The sequence below is a fragment of the Ochotona princeps genome, chromosome 8, assembly GCF_030435755.1.
Source record: "Ochotona princeps isolate mOchPri1 chromosome 8, mOchPri1.hap1, whole genome shotgun sequence".
Classification (NCBI taxonomy): Eukaryota; Metazoa; Chordata; class Mammalia; order Lagomorpha; family Ochotonidae; genus Ochotona; species Ochotona princeps.
This window is the reverse complement of record NC_080839.1, coordinates 49,564,548-49,591,284: the sequence shown is the minus strand read 5'-3', so window position 1 is coordinate 49,591,284 and position 26,737 is coordinate 49,564,548. Positions and strand designations below refer to the sequence as shown.

The 26,737-nt window shown below is 37.2% G+C and overlaps 1 protein-coding gene across 2 annotated transcripts in view; it reads left to right on the top strand.

Annotated features, from left to right (window-relative positions):
* CAMKMT (calmodulin-lysine N-methyltransferase) overlaps window positions 1–26,737 on the top strand; it is a 396,457-nt gene that overhangs the window by 27,766 nt on the left and 341,954 nt on the right. For both annotated transcript variants that reach the window (XM_004582906.3, XM_058668009.1), the window contains one exon: window positions 10,767–10,831. In XM_004582906.3, coding sequence (XP_004582963.2) covers window positions 10,767–10,831 — 65 coding nt within the window. The remainder of the gene's footprint in view (window positions 1–10,766; window positions 10,832–26,737) is intronic.

Genomic DNA, 26,737 nt, shown 5'->3' with positions numbered 1-26,737 from the left:
AGTGAAGAAATTTTCTTAACTATTCATCAAGTATTAGTTATCCAAAAAAAACTAGGCTTCGATATTTTTTCTCGTTCATGTTTTGTCTCTTTTAGAATTAAATCTGAAGAACAGGAGAAAAAGTCAATGAGAATACTGGTATTGTGAGAAGCCTACTAACTGTTTTGATTTTAAAAATCCTTAGAAAAATATGAGAGTTGCAAACTGAAGTAACAAGATACCACTTTTACAGAATTAATTTTCTCTCACAGCTATGTTCTGGTGTGTTGCAATAATACTACAGTTTCATTTTATAAAAAATTGTTTTCCTGACAGGATTTCACATTTTGAAAGGAAAGGAGGAACACATTTACAGTACCTGTAAGAAGAGCAAAAATCATGTGTTAAGTGGAAATGTGACTGAATAAGGTTTAGGTGAAGGCAGGAGCAATTTTAACAAAGGAAAGTTTTCACAAAAGGTGTCTATTTATAGTGTATATTTTTTGAAGAATTATAAGTTTAACATATCTAAAGTGTAAAAGACTGTAATCATTAAAACTTTGGAATTTGGATAAAAATTGACTAAGAAGAGCAGGGAGGAAGAGTTAGAATCTAATTTTTAATAATAATAATATTATTATTATTTTGGAGGGATTTATTTATTTTTATTGGAAAGGCAGAGATAGAAAAATAGGTCTTCCATCTGCTGGTTCACTCCCCAAGTGGCTGCAAGAGCAGGAGCTGAGTCAGTCCAAAGCCAGGAAACTTCCTCTGAGTTTCCTGCTCATGTGCAGGGTCCCAAGACTCTGGACGATCCTGGACTGCTTTCCCAGGCCACAGCAGGAAGCTGGAAGGGAAGTAGAGCAGCTGGGACACAAACTGGTACCCATATGGGATCCCAGCACATGAAAGGCAAGGACTTCAGCTACTCGGCTACCATGCTGGGCCCTGGAAACAATTTTTTGTTTTTCTTTTCTTTTTTTAATGCAAAATAAGAGTAAAATGTAGGGATTTGTGAACTTGATAGTACCTTCATTACGAGATTCTAATGGCTCAATTGGTTTTCTCTTTGATGGTAGTAGTTGGTTTAGTTCTTGGTAATGAAGGGAGAAATACATGAAATAGTTCTTATATGTTACATCGGTTTCAAGATCAATGCTATTTGTAATGCCAGCATCCCATTTAAGTACTGGTTTGATTCCTGGCTGCTCCACTTCCACTCCAGCTCTCTGCCAGTGCACCTAAGAAAACAGCAAATGATGACCCAATGTCTGAGGCCCCTGCCACCCATGTGGGAGACTCAGATGAAGCTCCTGGCTCCTGGCTTTGGTCTGGTCCAGTCCAGTCTTTGTGACCCTTTGAGGGAGAGAATCAGCAGGTGGGAGAGCTCTTTATCTCTGCCTCTCTCTCTGTCAACCTTGGCTTTGAAATAAATAATAAACCTTGGGGGGGGGGAAGCAGAGTGAGCCTGCTGGAGTCTAAAGGTGTAAAGTTCTGAAAGTTAACTCTATATCTGCTGGTGGCAAGAGGTGAAGAATCAACTGTATGCAGAATTATTTCTGCCATTTTCACAGCCCTGGTAAGATTAACTAGGTGGCGTGTGTAATCTTCTATCTTTAATATCCTTCCAGATGAAGCATGGTTATCCACTTAGAGATGATTATGATGTAGCGTTATCTGGAACCCAGGCTAGAATAAACAGATGTTCTCCATCAGTATGAGTGTCTGAGTAAAAACAAAATACAAAGTAAATGAGTATATCAATGTAAATATGACATTGATTCCTAAATTAATGGAGAGAAGATGAGTGAGCTAAAATTTGGCCTCAGGTGCTGCAAGATTTTTTCCTCGAGTTTCAAATTTCTTAGTATCCCTCTATGTTAGTGCAGGAATAGTAATAGTGTTAACACACGACTTGAGAGCAGTGTGTTCTTGGATTAAATTTCATGAAATCTTACTAACAACAGCTGACCACTGAATGCCTGCTCTGTGACAAGCACTGTTGTGATTTCCATGGCTTAATTTATTTGACCCATACAGTAGCTTGCGAAATAAACACTGTTGTTATATTTATTTGGCAGATGAGGAATAGAAACACAGAGAGATAACGTAACCCTGTTGAAGTCCCACAGCCAGTCAGCAGCTGAGCCTTCAGTTAAACCCAGGTGGTCTGGTTCCACAGCCTGTTCTCTATGAAGCCTGTTTATTTTGAATTTCTTATGAACTCATGGGAGGTTTGAAAAAATAAGGTATTTGCTTCCATGTGGCCATCACCCTGCCAACCCTTTTGATTACATCTTGTGCATTTATAGTCACAGCCTTTATTCTGTGCTTTTTTCTAATGAGGTGATCATATAGCTGTTCATTTCAGTGATGGAGAAATTGAGGCATAAACTAATTTCTTCATTGATTATTCTTAGCATTTTACTTTTTCTATACTTGGGTTACAGTAAAGGAAATTGCTGATATTATTGCAATTGCTCAGGTAGGAGAGGATTTCTGCCAAGAGTAGTTCATCTGTTTCATTGCCAAGTTCACACTGATTTCTTACCTGTTTACTATTTTTTCTTATTTTCTGTTCTCTGCCCAGTGTGACTGTCCACTGTTGTTCCTTTAATATAATTTCTTCTCCACACATTCGCATGACATTTGTCTAGTTGGCTTTATTTTCTTCAGTGTTGCTTGAGTTATGAGAACTAAAAAGTTTTTGTTAATTACTTGCAGTAGCCACAAGTAATGATTTAGAATGATTTGAAATGAAATGGAATAATATTGTCATCTATATATATTTTTGAAAGATTTATTTATTTTTATTTTAAAGAGAGAGGATTGACAGAAATAGAGATTTCATTATTTGGTTCACTCCCCCTACCCCCAAGTGGGCACAGCATTTGGAGCTGAGCTGCTCTTCGAAGCCATGGGCTTCTTCTGGGTCTCCCACATTGGTGCAGGGTCCCAAGGCTTTGGACCACCGTCCCCTGCTTTCCTAGGCCACAAACAAGGAGCTGGATGGGAAGTGGAGCAGCAAGGACATGAACCGATGCCCATATGGAATATTAAATCCGTAGGATGGAGAATTAGCTTGCTGTGGCACTGTGCTAGCCTGTCATCTATATTTTTAACTTTGCTAAAGTTAACACTACAAGATGACTGGGAAAAGTTATAGTCTTAAATTCTAACACAATAAATATTTAATAACACTTACTATTTCAGTATACCTGATGCAATATAGGAGCTTAAATATATGAAAAGTTAGCGAGTACAGCTTGTGGCCAGCACTGTGATGGAGTAAATTAAGCCTCTGTCATTGGTGCCAGTTCAAGTCCTGGCTTCTCTGGTTCTGATTCAGCTCCCTGCTAATGCACCTGGAAAGGCAGTGAAAGAGGCTTAAGTCTTTGGGCCCCTGCATCCATGTGAAAGACCCGGAAGAAGTAGCAGGCTCCTGGTTTTGGTCCAGCGCAGCTCTGGCTATTGTGGCCATTTGGGGAGTGACCCAGCAGATGGAAGATCTCTTTCTCTCTGTCTATAGATCTGCCTTTCAAATAATAGTAAATAAATCTTTAACCCCCTCTTTTTAAATTTTTTTAGAATAGTACAGCTGAGTAAATAGACAGGTTACTCCTTCAGCCCAAGAACTTCAGCATCAAAATGAGTGCAATACCTTACATTTGCTAGGAACTGAAAAACAGGCTTTAAGGAGCAGGGGCTTAAAACTGGATATAATATGGGCTTGGCAGTGTGGCCCAGTGGCTAAGGTCCTCGCCTTGATCCCATATGGCTGCTGGTTCTAATCCCGGCAGCTCCACTTCTTCTCTGTCTCTCCTCCTCTCAGTATATCTGACTTTGTAATAAAAATAAAATAAATCTTTAAAAAAAAAAAACTGGATATAGTAGAAATATTTGAAAGTTCCCAGGGGGCAAGAGCGAAAGCATTCTAGAGAAGAGCAAAGTCCTGAAAAGCAGAGAGCTGAGAGGTGCTGCTGCTGAGAAGCCGCCTGCACTGCTGAGGGGAGGAGTGCTCATCCCTGTGTGTAAGCGTAGCTCTGCTTGTGGGTTCTAACAGAGGACTCACAGATCACAAATGTAAACTCCACACTCACTTTCTCAAGTTACCACTTAAGGCCCCCTGCCACAACTCCACTGAGATGACAGAGATTAATAATTATAATTACTTTTTATTAGTTTTGCCGACCTTAAATTTTTTTTTAATGTTGATTTCTATCCCTTTATTAAGTTTTTTTAGATGTGAAATGAACTCTAAAATAGCAAGTATTTGGGTATGTGTGAATTCAAGGCATTTAACTTTATCTTGTTTCTATTATTAAAAGATATATGACTTCCATATTTTATTATTTTCTCTTATGATATTTAAAATGAAGATTTCAGGAATTTTCCTTAGTAACATTGGATCAGAAGCACAAGTCTCAATAATGTAAAAGCTAGATTAGAGAATTCCAAACTTCTGTGTGTGTGTGCGTTTGATTTTCCTCCCTGTATATCTAAGGGTGGTTGTTTGAAAAGTAAGCATTGCGAGCTAGGAAATTAAAATCCAGGATATGACTCCTACTGTATTCATTAGCAACATCTTCCCTATTTTTTCAATGCTTTGTAATTTTAGAACTTTAAGTAAGTTCTCATGATTAGGTAGACACATGTATAGAAAACTAAAATATACCCAGAGATGTTTATATTGTACTGTACTAAAAGTGTTTTATTGAAAATGTCTTCTCCCTGTCTTATAAGCTGCAATTTGTTGTATAAGGTTTGCTGCATAGATAACACAGATATGGTCTCCGTATTTCAACTTAATTTCCATGTAGCAAGAATTTGCCTATTCTGGAAGGTTTAAAATGCTTCCATTATATTTGGAACGATAGACGTGCCCGAGTTATTCATTTATGCCTGTATACATGCCTTAAGTATAGAAAAAGCTGAGAGGATAGAGCTGTCTTTCCTTTGAATGAGATTACTGTTGCTATGGTAATCAATGAATTAGAAGGCTCACACTCTTGACTTTTGGCTTGTCCTGATATAATGGGCAAGAAGTCAAGACTGAATTTGTCTTTGACTTTGTTTCTTTCTAATACCACAAGTACACACTGCAGAGAGATGATTTGTTGCTTTTCCAAGGAAAGGAAAAGACAAATCAGACAATCTCTCTGCTGAATTTTGTACACGTTTTGTGAGTACTTAGTAAATAAAAACCAGTCATGTGTGAGAGACCCACATGCAATTCCAGACTTCTGGTTTTATTGTACCCCGGCCCCAGTAATTAAAGTATTTAGGAAATGAACCAGCAAAAGTGAGATCTCTTTTTTCTCTCTCTTTTCCTCCCTTTCTCTGTAACTCTGCTTTTCAGATAAACTTGAAGAAAAAAAAAATGGAAATGGTGTACTTATGAAATTATATATATGGTAGATTATCTTTTAAGATGTGTGTTATTTTATTGGTGCCTTTTGAGAGCTTAACAAGGCTCAGATCAGAAGCAAATATGTATATGGAATTTATATTTAAAGCATTACCTTTGCAAGTTGGCATTGTGATATAGTGAGTTATGCCATTACTTGTACACTCACATCCCATATTGAAGTGCCAGTTCAAGTTCCAGTTAGCCTGCCCCTAACCCAGCTTTCTGCCCCTGTATCCTGGGCAGGAGAAGATAATGGCTCAAGTGCTTGAGGCTCTGCCACTCATGTGGGAGATCCAAGTGGCATAGAGAGCTCCTGGCTTTGACCTGGCCCAGCCCTGTCTGTTGCATTTAGGGAGTCAGCAGGTGGAAGACCTCTTTCTATTTTTTTTTTTTTTGTTTACTTTGCCTTTCAAATAAATTAATTACTTGTACCTTTCATAGTAAGGCCTTGTGATGTAATCCATTAATCAGTCATCCATAAGAGACTGATTGCTTGTAATCACCTGGGATTGTCACTGTTATTGCTACTCTTACCACTGTTATTGCTACTGCCCATTAACAACAGTGATATAGTCCTCATTGTATCTTCCTTAGTGCCTTGGGACATGCTGGCATTTATTTCTATGTGAAGATGCTGGACACTCTTTTTCACCATCCTAGCATGACATTGATACCTTTGTTATATGTTCGTTAACTTCATGTGGATGAAGGTTCACTATTTTTTTTCTTTTTTTCCCCCTGTGGTGTACTGTATTCAAGAGGATGCATAATGGAAGTGTAGCGGAAATTAGTATGTTCATAGAATGAAATAGAAATATCTCCTCATGCGTGCAGTAAAAGGATGGACTGACTCACAGCGAAATAGCTGATAATCTCCTATGTAGTTGGGAGACACCTCTGGCAGCATAATGGACTTGTGAAAATTCACAAAAGACACCCATTGTAAGACAGGAGGGGAGAACAGAAGAGAAGGGAAAGGGAGACCCCCAGTGCCTATTAAACGGTGTCAGAAAGCAAAAAAAAGTTGATAGAAAATTCATATTATCAGAAGACTATGAATTTCAAAAAATTTACACCTAAATATACTCATCCTTTAATTCTGCTTCTATGAGCTTTTAAAAATGCCTATTGCTTTTATATTTAGGAAAAGTTTAAGTTCTATGCTATATTGCTAATCATCTTAGCACTTGTTTTTTTTTTTAAAGATTTATTTATTTGAAAGGCAGAGTCTTAGAGAGAATGAGAGAGAGAGAGAAGATAGAGAGCGTGCACACTTCTGTCCTCTAGTTCACTACCCCAGTGACCACAACAGCTGGTATTGAACAGTGGAAGATGTTGCAGTTCCCTTGGCCCTTGCACTCACGTAGAAGATCCAGAAGAAACAGCTGGCTCCCGGTTTTGGATCTGCTCTGAGTCCAGGCCATAGGCAGGAAGCTGCATTGGAAGTGCAGCAGCCAGTATGTGACCTGGTACCAATATGGGATTCTGGCATCACAGGTGGAGGAATAGTTTGTCATGCCACCATGCCAAGCCCTGATCTTAGTACTATAACCTTCATTTTATTTATGAATTTCTTTTAAAAATTTATTTACCTGTTACTTAAAAGGAAGGGAAGAGAGAGAGAGGGGAGACATAGATACGAAGGATTTTCATCTGTGGATTCATTCTCTGACATGCTCACAGCAGCTGGAGCTAGGCCCTGCAGATGCCAGGATCTTGGAATTCAGTTTGGGTCTCCCATATGGGTGAGAGGGACCGAAGTACTTGAGCCATCACTTATTGTTTCCTAGGGTGCACCTTAGCAGAAAGCTGGATCAAAAGCAGAGGAGCTAAGACTAGGGTTCTGCACAGTCATTATGGAATATGGGAGTTTTGTTAAGCTGCATTTAACCAACTTTTCAACTTCTGTGTTAAATGCCAATCCCTCATCTTGCAATTTAGATGTTAGATATTTTCTTCCCCTTTTTCTTATCTCAGTATATAGTTTTCTATTATAATAGCATAACTAACCTAGATTCCTTATATCTTAAATGCGCTGAGAAGTTGCAGAATCAGTGTGTCATAATAATAAAGGTTTAATGTGTGGGTTGTGACTTTGTGTCCTTAGATTATGATATTTTTGATTCAGTGCTTATTTGGCCTATTTTGATTGCAGATAACTGACAGCTTCACTTAGTTGCTCTGTCAAAGATCTGGGTCTCTATATATTAGTGACAAAAAGCTCATAGTCTCTGAAAAGGATAATACAATTTACATATATTTTCTTCATGGATGTGTCAGTTTTCCAGGGCTGCAATGTCTCAGACATGTGTTTTGTCCTAGTTCTGATGGTTAGAAGTTGGAGATCAAATTATTGGCAGGAAGGTTGGGCTTGATCTGAAGATTGTTGACTTTCACTTTACAACCCTCTTGCCGCCCTTCTCCTTTGGTCATCTCTCTGGACCATCCATTGTGAGTTAAGGACCACTCCAATGACACCATTTTAACTTTTTTTTAATTTTAATTATGAAGTCGGATATACAGACAGGAGGAGAGACAAAGAGGAAGATCTTCTGTCCGATGATTCACTCCCCAAGTGACTGCAACAGCCAGAGCTGCACCAATCTGGAGCCAGGAGTCAGGAACTTTCTCCAGGTCTCTCATGCGGGTGCAGGGTCCCAAGGCTTTGGACCATCCTTGACTGCTTTCCCAGGCCACAATCAGGGAGCTGGATGGGAAGTGCAGCTGCCGGGATTAGAACCGGTGCTCATATGGGATCCCGGCACATTCAAGGCGAGGACTTTAGCCACTAGGCCACTGTGCTGGGCCCTATATTTTAACTTAATCACATCATTAAAGACCTGTCTGCAACAATAGCCACATTCTAAAGAACTGAAGGATTTTGCTTCAACATATGGTTTTTTGGCGGAGGTACAGTTGATTCTATAACATTATATATCATTTGTGGTAAGCTTTAAGGATATGATTAGTATTGAAATTTTTTATGTGTTATTAAATACAAAATGTTCCAGCATCCTAAAAGTGTTCTAGAATTACAGCAGTAAGTAGTATTGAGGGACAATGTAGAAGACTGAAGATGAATTAGCAACAATTTTTATTTTGTTTTTGTTGGAAAGTCAGATTTACAGAGAGGAGAAGAGACAGAAAGATATTACATACACTGGTTTACTCCCCAGGTGGCTGCCATGGCTGGAGCTGAGCTGATCTGAAGCCAGGAGCTTCTTCCAGGTCTCCCACATAGATGCAGGGTCCTAAGTCTTTGGGCCATTCTCAGCTGCTTTCCTAGGTCATAACAAGGAGGCTGGATATGAATTGACTCTCATATGGGGGAATTCAGTTAGGGTGGAGGGATTTGGAAGGAGGGTAGGGGAAATTTCAGTTCCTGTGGAACTGTATCATAAAATGATAATGATAAGAAAATGAAAAAGCATACTACAAAGTTAATAAATAGTAACTAAAACAGTATGGGGGCTGGCACCATGGCCCAAAAGGCCAATCCTCTTTGCCAGCATCCCATTTGAGCACAGGTTTGAGTCCCGGCTGTTCTACTTCCAATCCAGCCCTATGCTTGAGACCTGAGAAAGCAACCGAGGATGGCCTAAGTTCTTGGGACTCTAGACCCACAGGAGAGATCTAGAAGAAGCTCCTGGTTCCCAGCTTTGGAACAACTCAGCTTTTGCCATTGTCTCCAAGTAAGGAGCCAACCGGCAGATGGAAGACCTCTCTTTGAATCTCTCCTCTCTCTTAAATCTGCCTTTCAAATAAAAAAAAAATCTTTAAAATAAATCCATCATGGTACTGGCATAAAAACTGACACCTACATTCATGGAACAGGTAAGAGAGCTATGAAATTAATGTAGGTACACGCAGCTAACTGATTTTTGAGAAAAACCATACATTGGAGTAAGGATAATCTTGTCAACAGATGATGCTGTCAAGACTGGATGTATAGATGTGGAGGAATGAAATTAAGCCCACACCTGTCACCATAAGCAAAATGAGCTTGAGATTAAGCAAAGACTATAAAGTTGCTGGAAGAAAATGTAGAGAAAATACTCCATGACACTGGTGTAGCTGACAGTTCCTGGGCAAGATCCTATAGCACAGGCAACGAAAGGAATAATATCAGACTTAGCAGCTTGTGTACAGTAAAGGAAACAATCAAAGGATTAGAGAGACATCTAACAGAAGGATGAAATATTTGTGAGCTGCTTATCTGACATAGGTTATTATCCAGAAAGTGTCAACCAACCAATCCAGTGAAGAAATGGGCGGAGTTCTCAAGAAGTATAGATGGCTAACAAATATATAGAAAAATGCTCAGCATCTCTAACCATCAGGAAAATGCAAATGAAGGCCATAACGAGGTGTCACCCTCAGCCCTAGCCAAATGGCTAAAACCCAAAAGACGAAGAGTAAGAAATGCTGGCAAGAATTGTGGAGAAGAAAGCACTTAGACACTGTGAGTGGGATTGTAAGTTAATGCATTTACTGTAAAAAGCAATATGGAGATTTCTTTAAAAAATTAGAAATATGCTTAGCAGATGACCCAGCAATCCCAACCAAGTATATACCCAAAAGACATGAACACATTGGATCAAAGAGATGCCTGTAGTACCATGGTTATAGCAGCACTGTTCTCAGTAGCCAAAATACGGAATCAACCCAAGTGTCCATTATCAGATAAATGGAAAAAGAAAATGTGGTATATGTACAAAATGGAATATTAACCCAGTAAAAAAAATGGGTGACATTTTATCATTTGCATCAAAATGGATGAAACTGGAGGACATGTAAAATGAAATAAGCTGGACACAGAAAGACAGATGCTGCCTATTCTTCTACCAATGTGTGAGAGCTAAAATGAAAGAAAAAAACCAAAAGGATGAAGTTAATGCTATAGCTCTTGCCTCTATTCCATGTAAGCTAGCATTGTTTTGCTTTTTAATTATTAAACTGCTTGTTGAAGGATTTTTATTATACTGTAAATCTTAAATATCTAAACTAAAAAAAAAAAGCAAAGAGAATGTGAGGGAGGTTATCAGGGAAGAAGATAATTTCATAGACTTAAAATTAGGTCTGTGAAATATATTGGGCCTGTAAGAAACTAACTTAAAAATAAGCATTCTAAGCACTGCATTTTGTGTTTTGTTTTCCTTCTCCCTCTAGTGGGCAGAAGATATTTTAAAATCCCAGACTATACAGAATTGTATGATAAATATCAAAAATTAAAAAAATTAAAAGATTGAAAGAAAAAATACTACCATGTAGAGTTTATCAGTACTGAGTGTATCATAACACACTATTCCAGCTTTTGAAAAAAAGTGAAGAAATGTCAGTGTTTCCAAATTAATGAAAACGCTTTATTTCTTTGTAGGCATAATAGTGGATCCTTGAATGTGGGAGATGTTCTTACCAGCTTTGACAATACAGGAAATGTTTGTAAGTTATATACTAATTCTTATAGAAATCTATTTAATGTTTTAAAAAGTGAATTTATATGTGGTGTGTTTTTATCACTAATGTTTATTATACTCACAAGTGTGTGTATATATATGGCACACATATATACACACTATATATATATATATAATATATATGTATGTAAAAGTTTGTGTGTGAATGTGTACACACCTTGCAAAAGTTCATCATCTTTGGTTGGGAAATCAGTCTGATATAAGGTGCATGCTCAATAAGTGACAGTGGTGTTTACATATTTTCAGGGGTGTGTGTGATACAATGTAGGTCAGAAATAATTCCAGAGCCTCCAGGTGTGTCCCTTTTGTGTCCCATTTTGGCTTTAATTAATCCAACAGAGGAACAGTTTTGTGCTTTGCTGTGTTTTGAGTGGTTTCTTACGTTTTCTGTGATGCTACTATCCTTTAATATCAGAGCATTTTTGTTTTATGTCATATCAGAATATTTTAGAGTATACTCACTTCTCTTCTGATTAAGTGGGAAAAATTTGTCTACTGGGAGAGCACCTTCAGCAATTCTAAAATAACGACATATGATGAAAATCAGCTAAGAATATCTTTATGTCCCTGACTTGTATCAAGATAGGGATCTGTGTATTTCTTCACATTTGTTGCATAGGATATTTCTAATAAGACAGTAAATTGGTAGTGAGATGCAAGTATTTTAAACGTAGAAACAGTACTTTTTCTCAAAGGGTTTTTCAGAACCACTTCAATAACATTTTGTGGGTACTATTGTTTTATCAAGTGCATATCTATGTAGAATAATGTCCAGCAAAAGCCAGGTGGTGATTTTCTTATCCCTAATTATGAAAAGCTTTTGGTAGTGTAGAAACATCTTTATCCATTTGGTCACTCTGGGATCTGTGAAAGCCCTGGAATGACCACAGAATAACACAACGCGAATTTCCTTTTCATGGCCAGTGGCTAGTAGGCCTTTTGCCTGTTGGTATTGGCACTGAATTCTTTCCCACTTAGATGCATCTCCTACCTCTAGTGGATGAGATGAGGACTGGGCAGGAGATGCTGATGATGGTGGAGGAGAACTTTAATTCCAGGTTATAGGAAAGTTCATCAAGTTTGGTTTACACATACATAATTTCAGCACGTGGTCCTTCCATACAAGAAGAATTTAGGAAGTATTATAAAAATGAAGTGTTGTTCCCATGACTCAGTGTGAAGCCAAAATAATATCCTAAAGGTCTAACTTACTATTTCACACACGAATAGCTGTTGGACCCTTCTCTCATAATTTTACCCCATCAACCTACTCCCCCGTGCCCTCACATTGTTGTGTTGACAGCAGAATTGCTTGTTAGGATTTTTTTTTCTACCGTTCTGTTGATTGCTGGGAAAGTTTGAGACTCTAGAGTGAGGCTCACCTATATTTTGATACTGGCTCTGAAATTTGCCTTAAACAATTTTTATCACTTTTGTGAGTCTCTTTTTATCATTTCTTAGGACTGTTAATGTATAGATTCTCTGACCTGCTATATTCCTCAGAATTGACAGTTAGAAGCTGTTTGTTAATTATCACTGGTGATGAACACCTTCAGCTTCCTTCAGTTTTTTTTCTAATAAAGAGATAATATTATTAAGGGTTAATATGTGTGTGTGTGTGTGTGTGTGTGTTTTAAGGACAGGAAAATGTTTATTTGAAAAAAATTGCTATATATTGAAAATATACATTATAAATTCTTATATACCTCCATAGCATTCCCCTCCACCAACATTGTTGCTTTAAAAATTATACTTATTTTGATTGAATTCATAAAACAAAGTTTACATAAAATAATAAAAATAGTAATTTATTAAAATATCTTATTGCACACTTAGTCTTAATTATGAGTGTGTTGAAGAATGACAGAAGTGGTGACTAAAATAATACTTAAATTGTTTAATGTAGATTTTATATTTACCCAGTTTTATTTTAAAATAAATAAAATCTCTACTGATATCACTTGGTCATAAATTAATAAAATACCATCCCAGTAAGTACTGACTACATAAAGTACATTTATTTTAAGTTTATCATGGATTTAAGAGTTATTTTTTTTAACTAAGTACCTGAGAAACAGGATTTCACTATGCTAATAAATCGTATGAGGTTGGGATGTGATTTGAACGCCCAGCAGAGGGCACCACAATCACAGTTCTTACTCAACCCTGACACAATTAAAATAAATTGAATGACAACTGTAAGCTTTCACTATGTAAACATATAAAGATATTTACATAAACTTATTAAAATACAAAATAGACTTTTTCCAGGCTGTGTTTAAAGTTTCAATTTGACTATTGCTTTTGTTTTAAACATCAATTTAATTTTTGTATTTCTCACATTATAAAAATGTTTTAGTCTTATTTAGTTAATCCTGATAGAGGGTGAAAACTGTAAATAAAAGTAGTAATACTCCCCAAATCATTACTATGCTAGTACACTGAGGATGTTTAGAAGGAGGAGAAAAATTTCTATTACGAGTGAACCAAAAGATGTCATTATCCAGTTATTTCAGTAACTTGTTACCAGTTAATGGAGATTATTAGATGGGAAACTTTCTTTTCTGATATAAAAAATTCAAGTGCTTTATAGTTACAGAAACCTGATTTGAATGTTCTATAGTATATCCAGTGTATTCATGTTTCAGTAAAATCATTATTCTCAAATTTATGTGAATTTTAAAAATCAGATAATGTTTGTATTCACTGTAAGTTTTCAGCAATGAAGTGGTCAGTCCATGGTCTAGCCAAAATTATATGAAATAATTTATTTAATTTTGGAAAATAAGTGAATCCTCTAGATTGTTTCTTATCCCCGATCTATCAGAAAATAATCTTTGTATTTACTTTTATTATTCAGAAATGTTGTAGGTTTATTTATTTTTATTTTTTTAATTACATTGCATTATGTGGTACATTTTGATATGCACTGGGATTCCCGTCACCCCTTCCTAAACCCTCCTCCCATGGTGGATTGCTCCACCTTATTGCATTTCCATAGTTCAAATTCAAATACTGTATTTTTAAATGTGTGATCCACAAGGAGCTTTTCATTTTTTTTTAAAAGATTGATTTATTTTATTGGAAAGTCAGATATACAGAGAGGAGAGACAGAGAGGAAGATCTTCCGTCCGATGATTCACTTCCCAAGTGAGCCACAACGGGCTGGTGCGCGCCGATCTGAAGCCGGGAACCTGGAACCTCTTCCGGGTCTCCCACGCGGGTGCAGGGTCCCAAGGTATTGGGCCGTCCTCGACTGCTTTCCCAGGCCACAATCAGGGAGCTGGACGGGAAGTGGAGCTGCCGGGATTAGAACCGGCGCCCATATGGGATCCCGGAACGTTCAAGGCGAGGACTTTAGCCACTAGGTCACGCCGCCGAGGCCCAGGTTTTCATTTTTGAAATATCCGTTCACTGCTTAAGTTGCTTCGACTATTATGGGGAGAAATTAAAATGAATCTCAAGGAGAGTTACTCATTTTTGCATAGTAATTTGGTGCTATATATTCTAGATCTGTAAGCCTCTTTTAAAATATATAGTCTTGCAATTCTGGAAAGTCATTTTGAGAGTTGAACTCTGTTTCTGACCTCTAACTCTGGTCAAACGTGCCCATTTCAGTCTGTGGTTTCTGCTGCTTGAGAACCTACATCTAACAGTTCAGAGCTGCTTCGCGGAAAGGCTGGGCTTGTCATAGACTCACCGTGTCGAGAGAGGGATACCATCAGGCCATCTGGGGAGAGGTAGAGAATGACGTCCTTCACCTCAGACAAGGTGTTGGCTGCCCCTGGACCTCCGTGACATGGCGCTCAGATGTCCCTGGGCACTGCAGCCCGTTTCCTAGCTTGGTTCTCTGTGGGCAGATCTTCCTGTGCAGACAGTCCCTGACCTCTGTTCACAGGAGCCTGGGCACGCGAGGTCTCTTCCAAAGTCATTTTCTCTGTCTGAAGGCGTCTCTTTCCTCTGCTAAAATGAATTTTTAGAAATATGATTCTTCTCAGGGATTTGTTTGGACATCATGGTACCTGATGCAATTATTTGGTATGTGTAAAATCTCATATGTGGTTGCTATGTGTAAAATCTCATCTCTTGCTTGAGAGTGTAATAGGTTCATCTATACTTTTTTTAGCCTGTCGTTTTGATCACATGAACAGATGGTTAGTACTTCTCATATACCTTTAGATTCATGTATATATAGGAATGTTTTTGGACATTCCTTGAAATTGCGTTATTCCTGCCTTAGCTTCATAACAAGACACTGTGGTAGGTGGTATCTCATGATCTCCTAGAAGAATTTGTGGACCCTTGGCCTTATATACTGTTATATGTTAAAGTGGTGATTCTTCCCCTCACATAATCCCTCTCCTTTGCCCCTGTTCTGTGTTAACATTGTCCTAGACTTTGTGATCTTGTGATACACATAGGTGCAAAAATTTTTTCCTCTTCTGAATCCTTCACAATGTTCTTAATTGCAGGATCTGTTTTATGTATTCCAAACTCTTCATTTGTAAGCTGGTAGTCAAATATTGAAGGAAAAATTCTTGCTGTGAAAAAAATTTTTTTCCTTTCTACCTTCATTCGGAAAACCAAAGGTTATGCTAAGGAGAGTTAGTGAAGATTTTTAGTTTTTCTGTTTCATTGTTATTCTGTTATATAATTAGGATCTCTAGAATAGTAGAATTATCAGTTTTAGGAATGTCAGCTTAGGTTTAGAAATGTTTTGCTCATTCAGATAAAGGTACCAGCACACACAAATACATGTGTATATACATATATAGATATATCAAGCACATCACATATATGCTTTATATGCCTATATATATATATACATATGACATAAAATTTACATATCTGTGTATATACTCTCAAACTATATTTATAACCAATAGATAGTTTATATATCTATACATACATGCCTGAAGTATCAGCATCCTATATGGGCACCAGTTCTACTCCTGAATGCTCCACTCCATGAAATCAGCAGAGTGGGACCCCTGCACCTATGTGGGATGCCCAGAAGTTCCTGGCTCCTGCCTTTAGATGACCCAGTTCTGCCTGTTGTGGCCAGAAGATAGAAGAGCTCTCTGTCTCTTACAAACTCTGACTTTCAAGTAAATAAATACATTTTTGAAAAAGAAAAGCAGAACAGTAACTATGATCATTTCTGTAAAAATACTTGCTAGGTGTGTGTGTTGTGTATAACTGTCTCAGTGCTTAGTATTTTGTTGGGGTATTGTGGTTATGAGTAATTTTTTTCTTTCAGTATTGCTTGCATTTTTATGGCCTGTATTACTTTTATAACTGGAGAGAACAGTGTTTTTTATATTCGAGAAACACTGTAACTTATAACTTTTCTGCCTGAAAATTGTGATAAGAACTCAAATTGTTTAGGCCAGCATTATGAAAACAAGAAACAGTTCATGTTACCTGTGGGAAAAAATATGAAATATGAAATATTTTATTTTTAAAATAGTACCTTTTTTCCAAGGGGCTCCAGCATATTAGATGTTGGTGGAATTGTCTCCAATTCACTTGTGAGATAAGAAATTAGGAATCAGATCACTCTAAGCCTTTATTAGATTAAGGGGATAGAATGAGGTTAGAATGGCATAATGTTGAGCTTTGGGGAAGAGTTACAAGTTCTGACATTCATATAATGTCAGTGTGTCATGTGGCTAGGAGGCACGGATAATGATTAGTAGTCTTGAGAATATGGAGTGTAGGCCAAAGCTGTTGGGGAGCTGGTGGTATGCCACATTGGCACTGGAATTAGCTGCTAAGCCCTTACTATTGGAGGTAAGGTTAATTTACTTAGATGGTAGTTTCCCTATCCATGCATGTTCTGCTGTCTGACTTCCTACTTCCACATTTGCCAGGGCAGTTTTTTTTCTTCTGCCCGTAATACTCACATTTCAGGGCATGTCCGTGATGCAAACACAGCACCTTCAACATTTGCTGACCAGGGAACGGATGTTTAGAAGATTGGATTCTTTCCAATGCTTTAAATACATTTTTTTTCTGAAATAAGAAAATAGGAATTGGAATGGTTCTATTTGTTAATAGAAAATGGTGCTGTTGTGACAAAAGGCTGAGTTAACCTGCATAATCCTCTCTGGGTTCGTAATGTGGCAGTCACTGTGGCAGCACTGAAGGGTAGCTTGTAACTTTTTCGTTCACCTGCTGGTTTTTTTCCTCCTTGCAATATATAAACACAGGTTCCTAACTTAGGTATCTCCAAGTTCTAGCAGGATATATGCCAAGCAAATCTTTTCTTCTTCTTTTGCCCTCTACTGAGCAAATACTCAGTGGTACACCTTTCTCTCTCAGAAATGTTAGAAACATTATCCCATTTAATTATGTTAACGTTGCCAAGGGTGAGAAAAACTGATTCTTAGAACAGTAAGCTGTTTGAATGTTTAGTGGTTTTTTTTTTTTTTGGTTGTTGTTTTCAAATAAAATTTAGTAAATGGTGGTGCAGGAATTTTTAAGTATTCTACTGTAGCTCTTGAATGTTACATTTCCCCAAAATGATGAAGAATGAATTTTAAAAGTTCATGATGGGAGTAGAGACTCAAAGTGGTAACTTGGAGGGCTAGAAAATGACTTGGGCAAATGGAAAAGGATTCTGTGCAGCGGATTGTGTCTCAGAGGAGACTGATTAAAGGTCACTGGAAAATGGGCTCTCCAGGGTTTCTGAATGGTAGTTGACAATCTAATGGAGTGGGGAGCTAGGGAGTGAGGATGGGGAAGAAAGAATGCATTTTCTTTTTAATAGTCTTAAACCAAAGGTGGGTTTTGTTTTTGATGTTTCTTTTTTGGAGAAATGCTGCTTTTTGCAGCCATAATATAGCAGTATTAACGATTTGTGTTTTTTACGTGGTGTTTTCCTCTCAGGTATGTCCCAAGCTTGTGGCTATGGTGCTATTTTAAAATGGCTTACATAAACATAAATCATATAAAAATATCCGCTAAAAGGGTATGCTTGTCTTTTGCTTTGATTGTGGATATTCTTTCCACAGAGGATCGTTGTGGATATTTGGGCATTTGTATGACCTATGTGTATTGCGCTACTCTTATGAATGTTTGATGGGAACGAGATACTTGGTGATTCACGGAATTTAGTGTTTGTGTATATATCTACTTGTCTTTTTTATATGCGCCCCTCTCACTTTTTACTCTACACTCCAAGCCCTGAATCTGAATGCTTGCATTATATCCTGGGGAGGTGGGAAGGAATGAGGAAAAGTTTCAAATCATTCTGTCTGTATTTGTAAGTCTGAAAATGTGGATGAATTATGTATATCGCAGATGCTCCGTATGCTCGCAGTCTGCTTGTTCTGCTATGCTGGATCAGGCGGAGTCGGCTGCAGTGATCAGTTGGTAGTTGGAAGCCCGTGCCTTTGCAGGTTGTTGAAGGCCAGACATGTGTGTCATTGCCATTCACGTAACAGTTCTTGACAAATTGGCCTCTCCTGATTTCTCACTGTGAGGTGTAGGGTGGAACCCAGACTTAAAACAATAGCCAAAACAAAAGTAAGTCATTTTTAATTCTTAAATAGTCTAAGACAGACAGATTGTAATTTGATTAATTCTGGACTTTGTTTTTTTGTGTATGTCTTAATCAGAATTTTGTAGAGACTGATTGGTCAGCCATTGTGTATGATTCAGAAATGGGATATATTTATGAAAACCACCAGTTTTCTGCTTATGCGTATCCTCTGGATTCCTTTAAAAGGGAAATTAGAATAACAAGCTTGTGGACAGGCCAGAGGAACTAATTCATGTAGCCCTCTTTGACCTTGCTATCTTAAGTCCTGCAGATTTGTAGTTTGTATGATGCAAGTTAGCGCTCAATTATGTTTCATTTGTATTAACTATTTGTTAAGAAATTTTCTCCCAAAGTAAAATTAACCTCCCTGATTTCAGGGCCATGTCTATAATTTTACGTTATTTATAAAGCCTGTGGTTCAGTCTTGGAGGGTGGTTAAAAAGTCCCTACAATAGAAAATATTTTCAAGTAATTTGTTACTTCACCTCTCTAGATTAAATGACAGGAAGGCAATTTTTCTTATCCCTGTTTTCTCCTCTTTCATCATCCACTGCTATCTCACAATGCTGCTTGTTCTATACTTCTTAAATGTATGTATCACACACACATACATATATAATCACAAAATCTCAGAAAATAATTCTAATTCTTGTGTTTATCATGCCAGCTCCCTCCTTCATTTTTTGCCCTCTTTCCTTCTGATTGTCCACCCATAGCACTGAGGAGCAAACCTGTCCTGAGGCAGGATCTGAGGGTGTGAGCTTGGCAAACCAGAGGGAGGGTGAGACAGGAAGGAAGGCTGAAGCAATCAGTTCTTAGTTAGGGTGACTGTATGGTATTGTTTGCTTGGCACGGTCTTGGTTTTGCTAGCTTAATTACTAACGGTTCCTCCTTTCTGTCTTAAACATGTCTTGGTTTGGTTGACCTATTATAAACGTTTGAAAGAAAGATAGCCATGTTATAGTGTCTCATACAAGGGTTATGTGGTGTGCAACAAGTATGCATTTATTCCTTCAAGTGCTAGTGGATCTGTTCCACACTAGCATATTTGTAGTTGACATATTATTATTCTTTAGAGGTTTCAGTTTTAGGAAACATATAACCACAGGCCCCATAAACCAATAAAACTGAACTCAGAACACAAGTATGTATTTTATAGTAAATGCAATAAGTGAAAACAAATTATTACAAATAGTTTAATAAGGAAAATTCACACAAAAACCTAGATTTTTAATCTCTCTTTAGAGGAAAAAAAAGATCTTGTGGCCTGAGTCTGAGTTCATAAATAGTGCTCATTGCCTGGAGTCAGCAGGTTCTCAGGTTCTTTGTTTTGTCTTCACTGTTAGCAGCAAGGGCCATTTGGATTTGCAACCTCTAATACATATGATATATTTGGGAGCCCGGCTTGTGTCTGTATATTTCTCAGATTGTTTAATTATGTACCTGTGAAGAATCAATTATTGTTACTCCTTTTATCCGAACTAACTAAATGAAATATCCTTGCATTTTTAGTGTTGTGTTTAACAGTTTATGAGGAAGTATTTTTGCATGTTATTTATCGATGACAAGAGTATTACTAAATATTTTTAATATTTGACTTAAACTAACATTTTTTTCCTAATACTTTCAACAGCTATTATCTCTAAAGAAACATATTTTTAAAAAGATTTGTTTATTTATTTGGAAGTCTGAGTTACAGAGGGAAAGGGTGAGACAGAGAGATCATGTGCTTATTCACTTTCCATATAGCGCAATGCCAGCCCATCTGAGAAGACATGTTTTTGAAACTTAGTCATTTGAATTAGAATTGTGAAATGTGCTTTGGAAATGAAATAGAAAGTTAACATAGGGTTACCAAAGATATTTTCATTTTAAATATTTGGTGAGTATCTCTACGTGTGTGGGTGCATGTGTATGTATGTGTGTGGATACCGAAATACAGAGTTAACTTGATCTTCATTTGCTCCTTCTTGTTTATTTATAGATTGGAAAAGAAAGAACACTCTCAACAAGTGTTTATTAAGTACCTATTCTGTGCTGTCCTGCATTTCCAATTCTCAAATGATTTCTCAACTTTGACTCCAGTACCACAAAGGAATAAAGCATTCTTTCTGCACATGTTGGAGAAACTACTATGTGTTAAAATTTGAATAAATATCTATGTTTGGTGCATCCAGGTACTTGGATGATTTCTGTAAGCTATGTCTTAAATCTTACCATTGACCCTCTTTACTCTGATAATCATTTATACAATGTTGACAAGAAAGGGGCTGGATTTAACTACGTTAAATGTAAATGTAATGGCATACACCTGTTGTCCTAGGATGTCATTTTATTTATATATATTTTCTTTTTTTATTATTTTTGACAATCTTTACATAGTTAATTAGGGTAAAAGGGTTCAAGGGCTATAGGAAAGTGGGTAAGACTATTATTCCCATATTGTTTCCTTCCTGTTTAAAGGGGGATATTAAGGGAGAAGGCCCACCCAATTTCCCACCCTCCTCAGGTTCCGGATGTAGGGCATGCTCCGAGGTTCTTGCTCAAGGCTGAGCTGATCCGGAGCCAAGAGCTTCTTCCAGGTCTGCCATGCAGGTGCAGGGTCCCAAGGCTTAGGGCAATTCTCTACTGCTTTCCCAGGCCACAAGCAGGGAGGTGGATGGGAAGTGGAACAGTGGAGACATGAACTGATGCCCATCTGGGATCCCTGCAGATGCAAGGTGAGGATTTAATCACTAAGCTATCATGTTGGGTCTTAAAAATATGGTTTTTTTTCCTTTCAAAATTTGTAGCAATACATTGTAGTTTCTGGTGTTAGATTTTAAAGGTCCAATGTCACTATATTTATATTTTTTATTAAACTTGTTTATTCTCTCTGGGATTTCATATGATCCTCTCTTATTCTCCATATCTTGAAGTTCTATAATTGTAATATATTTTTGTGGCCATATTTTGAATATTGTGTGAGGCATTTTAGTTTCTAGTATAGTTGAAATTCATTACAATTTGGAAGACCTATTTTTCTGTTCAGTGAAGTTTTTCTTGATTTATTCCTTTGAAGAACTCCCTGCTTCTGCTTTTCTGTTATCTCTGGAGCTTGAATTTTTAAGGATGTTGTATATTCTGGACAAGTTTCTTAATTACTTTTCATTCTTTTGTTTTCTGTCTTCTTGATAATTCCATAACTGTATCTTTGAGCCTTTCTGTTGAATTGTTTCATTTCTAGTTTTAGTTTTTTATGTTGAAAAGCTGCTGTATTTTTATTGTTTTTTCCTCTATACTTTTCCTACCTAGTTGAAGATATTGCCAAAAGTTTTTTTCTTCTTATAGTTTCTATTTTCTCGAGTTACTTTATTTGTTTTCTTTGATGTCATTTTTAAAAAGGTTTATTTTTGTTGTAAAGTCAGATTTACAGAAAGAATGAAAGACCGAAAGATCTTCCATCTGCTGGTTCACTCTCCAAGTGGCTGCAACGGCCAGAGCTGAGTCAATCTGAAGCCAGGAGCCAAGAGCTTCTTATGGATTTCCCATGTGGGTGCAGGGTGCTAAGGCTTAGCATTGCTTTCCCAGGCCACAAACAGAGAGCTGGATAGGAAGTGGATCAGCTGGGATATGAACCAATATGGAATCCCAGAGCATGTAAGATGAGGACTTTAGCCATTAAGCTACTGCGCCAGGCCTGATATCTGTCTTTTATGTTTTATCAAGCATCTGATAATACACACACACACACACACACACACACATGTACACAGAACAGACAGTGATATTCCAACTTGATGATGACAGTGTCTCTGGCATTTTCTGGCCAAGCTGTTTCTTAATGAACCTGGGTGTCCATTTAGTTAGGTGTTTCTGTTGAGTGGTGGATTTCTGAGAGAGCTGATAAGGGGATTCACTCTTTAATGAACATTTTTAACATATATGCCTAGATACACAAACATGTATATAAATCCCATATAAGTGCTGTAACAATTCAAATAATTTAGCAAAAAGTTTGATACTTCAAGTTGACTATGTATAATCCCTGTCTGATTTATACTAGGGAAGAAATGCTTCCGGTTTAAATACACTGGGGGAAGTCAGCAAGGCATATTACAGGTTTAAGCACTTCTTTATCTCCTCTGTCCTGAATTCTTCAGCCTTTAAGAGTCAATTCAACTATCACCTCCCCTGTAAAGCTGTTTCTGAATCACTTTATCTATATAGTTCTTTGGTCCTTTCTGTAGACTTTATTTTTTAATTTTTTAGTTTTTTAAAGTATAGCTTTTTTAAAGATTTATTTATTTTTTACTTGGAAGTCGGAGAGGAGGAGAGACAGAGAGGATGATCTCTCATCTGCTGATTCACTCCCCAAGTGTTCGCAATGACTGGATCTGAGCTTTTCTGGAGCCAGGAGCCAGGAACCTCTTATGGGTCTCCCATGTGGTAGAAGGATCTCAAGGCCTTGGGCTGTTCTCAGCTGCCTTCCCAGGCCACAAGCAGGGAGCTACCAGGGTTAGAACTGGCACGCATATTGGAATCTGGCACATTCAAGGTTAGGACCTTGGCCACTAGGCTATGACTCTGAGCCTCTTCTGTAGATTTTAAATCTGCTGCATCATTAATATCACAATATACCTGAATCACTCAAAAAATTATAAGCTCCTCCAGGGCAAGAGTGGTATTTTGTGTATGGACAATGCCTATTAAACTGTGATTATTCAACAAATACTTTGTGGTGAATGAATTATTTTAAAAGGGAAACTATATTTCAAAATAAATTCAGACATGATTCTTTGTTTTAGAAAATGTGTATTATACAAGATAATGCACACCATATCTAGTGCATTTTACTTCAAGACTTCCTTCAAGAACATACTTGTATTAGTCTCATTCTGCACATGTGTGAACACATATATATTCAATATTATTCTTTAGTAAGAATAATGCTTGTGCTTTAAAAGAATTAAATGTTATTTTGTTGTACACATTAGTGATGTTTTCTCCTCTGAATATCTTTTTCTGGGAGAGCACCAAGTGGCTATTCATGTTGGGTTTTTTTTTTTTTATCAGTGCAATCAATATATTTTAAGCAACTAGGTCCAAAATACATTCAAATAGCATGCCCCATTCCTTGTGAATTGCTTTCTTTGCTTAAATTTCCCACTCAAGCCACTGGCAATCTCTTAAGTACTTTTCCTACCTGCTAATGCTAGCTTTTAAAAATCTACTTAATGTTACTCTTTTTTCTTTCTCTTTGTTGCCTGTGTCATTTAACATACCTCTGTGCCTGCCTGATGCTGTTCTGTCTCAAGGCCTTTTTATGCTTTTAGGATGATCTTTCCTGTTCTCTTTTTTCTTCTCTCTTCGATGCTTTGATTTTACTGTGTCTTCATTGCAAAGAGCTTAGTGGAGGGAAGAAGAGAATATTGTATAGCATGACTTTTTAGAAGTCACATATCATATTAACGAGAATATACATGTTGGTGGATACTTTATGGCTAATGTCTCAGGTAAAATTTTTAAAAATAACTTTTAGAGCTATTTATATACACAAAACTACTGAAATGGGATTTGTTTTAATTTCATAGTCATGAATGCACAGGAGACATTGAAACTTGATAGTATTTAAATTGACAGATAAATGGGAGTTGATTGTTTTCTATTCTCTTTGTGCAACTAAGATTTTTTTTTTTTTTTTTTTTTTGCCAAATACAGGGCTGAAAAACTTGTTAGTGACAGTTTTCATGCCTTTTGATGCAACAATCCCACTTTTGGGTATTTTTGTTCCCTAGTATACTAGGGCATATAGGCATAGATATTATTAACACCATTACTTAGATTGAAAAGGAGAGAAACTAGAAGCATGTGGAGGATGTAGTCCCATACAGTGGAATTATTGAATAAATTATTTTGTTTCCATACAGTGGATTATAATGGAGTAGTTAAAAAGAATGGCTTGAGTTTTGCATGCTATATAAAAAGGGCATTAATTACCAATGGCTGACTTGAGACAATTTGACCATCAAAATAAGTAAGGATAAGAAACTGATTGTAATCCAGTGGGTAGAATGGTTCGCCATGAATTCATGCTAATATGTACACACACACTTATATGAAGAACAGAGAATTCTGTATATATCAGATTACATTAATCTAGATCAGGTGCTAGATAATTCTAGAACATTAGCAGTAAAGCTATTCTGGGCAATATAATTCTTTGGTCTTGTGTATTATAATGGTATCCTGGCGTCTACCTGCTTGATGCTAGTGCTGTCCCTCCCTAACCCCACTCTCTGGGTGTGAAAACGTACTTTGTCAAATGTCCTCTGCTAAGAGGGTGAAATTTCCTCCAATCCTATGCAAGAATCCCTCATCTAGAAGGACTGATGAAATTAGGAAATTAGTATTTGTCAACTATCATAGTAATAACAAAAGGGTGAATAGATTATCAACAGATGATAAGACAAGTAAAAAGTGGGGTATCAGCTTAAAGTATCCACATTAGTAAATACAGCATGCTTATAACTTCATAAACCCAGCAGATACCACCATAACCAAGTAATAAAAATTAATAAGCTTACACAAGGTAACATCATGTACTCTGGTTTGATACACTAAGAGAACATAACATCACTTCTCTGGTATTTTTGCCCCCCAAATCATAAATCGTTAGGAGAATCAGATGAACTGAAACTATGGAAACTTCCACAAGGTATCTGGCCTGTATTCTTGTGTTTTTCAAAACTGTCAAGTTTCTGCAAGCTAGAACAAAACTGTTCCAGGTGTAAGAGTCTGAGGAAATGTGACCACTAAATGTTCCAGATGTAAGACTCCGAAGAGATGTGACTGCTAAATGTAACTTGTCTTCATGTTTTCATGTCTTCATGGATTGGATCTGGACCTCTGATGGGCATTATTGGGATAATCAGAGACATTTGAAAGGGGTTTATGGGCTAGATAGTAATATTGTATCAGTGTTTATTTCCTGATTTAAATGGTTAAACGCTGGTTGTGTAGGACAATGTGGTTTTTTAAGCTACTTTTCAAACACACTGCAGGTATTTGGCTGTTAGAATGTTTCAGTGCCTGATCTGTGTCTTAGTTTCTACTATGTGTGTGGCTGCATTTAGAATTCAGAATTCATTTTTTTTGAGAGGCTAGCTATCCCTCTATGCCTATTCTATTTAAAAGCCTTTCTAAATCTTTTGTCCGTTTGTTGTTTAATTTTATTCATAGCATTTATTATCTGTGATTATCTTCATTTTTCTTTAGCGGCAGCATCCCTCTACTGAAAGAAACCTGAGAGTAGAGAGGTCCTCTCTGTGCCGCAGCCTTAATCTAAAACAATTCCTAGTGGCCTCGCGGCATGAAATCTGACCATCTGTATTAACACGTTGTGTCACGTAACCAGTCTCTGGATGTTAAGATGGGCTGGAGGGCACTTGCTACATTTGGCAGAAGTTACTAGTTAATAAGAAAAAGAGATAAGTGGTATAGGTTGGGAAATGGGAGTGGAAAGGCAAAAAGAGGAGAGAAATGCAATTGTGTAATATAACATTAAAAAAAGGGAGATTGCTTGTATGTGCTTAAAGGCTTGGACTGAATACAGCTTCTGTAGGGTGTGTTTAGCCCCATCCATTGAATTAAAATTCAATGGGTTGTTGGGACCTAGCTCAATATACTTTTAGTGCCAGCTTGTCTTATTTTAAGGCTGTAAATAATCTTAAATGCTTTTAAGAACCAGAGGCTAAACATTATCCAACACAAAACAAAAGAATGGGACTAAATGATGCTGATTAATTCTGATCTCTAGCTCACATACCTTATCGTCTCAATGCATACATGTATATCTTTGTTTTTTTTTTTTTGTAAGTCAATTTTTACTCAAAATTACTTTTTGGAATGCTAGAAATCTCTGTATCACTGTGTTAAGACTTCAAGAATAAAGACAGATAATCAACAAAATTAAAACATTTTATCTGACCAAGAACATGTAATTTTGTTTTTAATTTTCTATAAGCATATTTCATTTTTTTTAAAAAAGATTTATTTCTGTTTATTGGAAAGTCAGATTTACAGAGGAGAGACAGAGGGACCTTTTGTTTGCTGGTTAACTCCCCAAGTGACCTCAACGGCTGGAGCTGAACCAATCTGAAACCAGAAACCAGGAGCTTTCTCTGGGTCCCAAGGTTTTGAGCCATTCTCCACTGCCCTATCAGGCCACAAGCAGGGAGATGGACACGAAGTGGAACAGCTGGGACACTAAACTGTGCCCACATGATATCTCGGTGTGTACCATGCAAAATTAGCCATTAGGCCATCATGCTGGGTCCAGTGTAT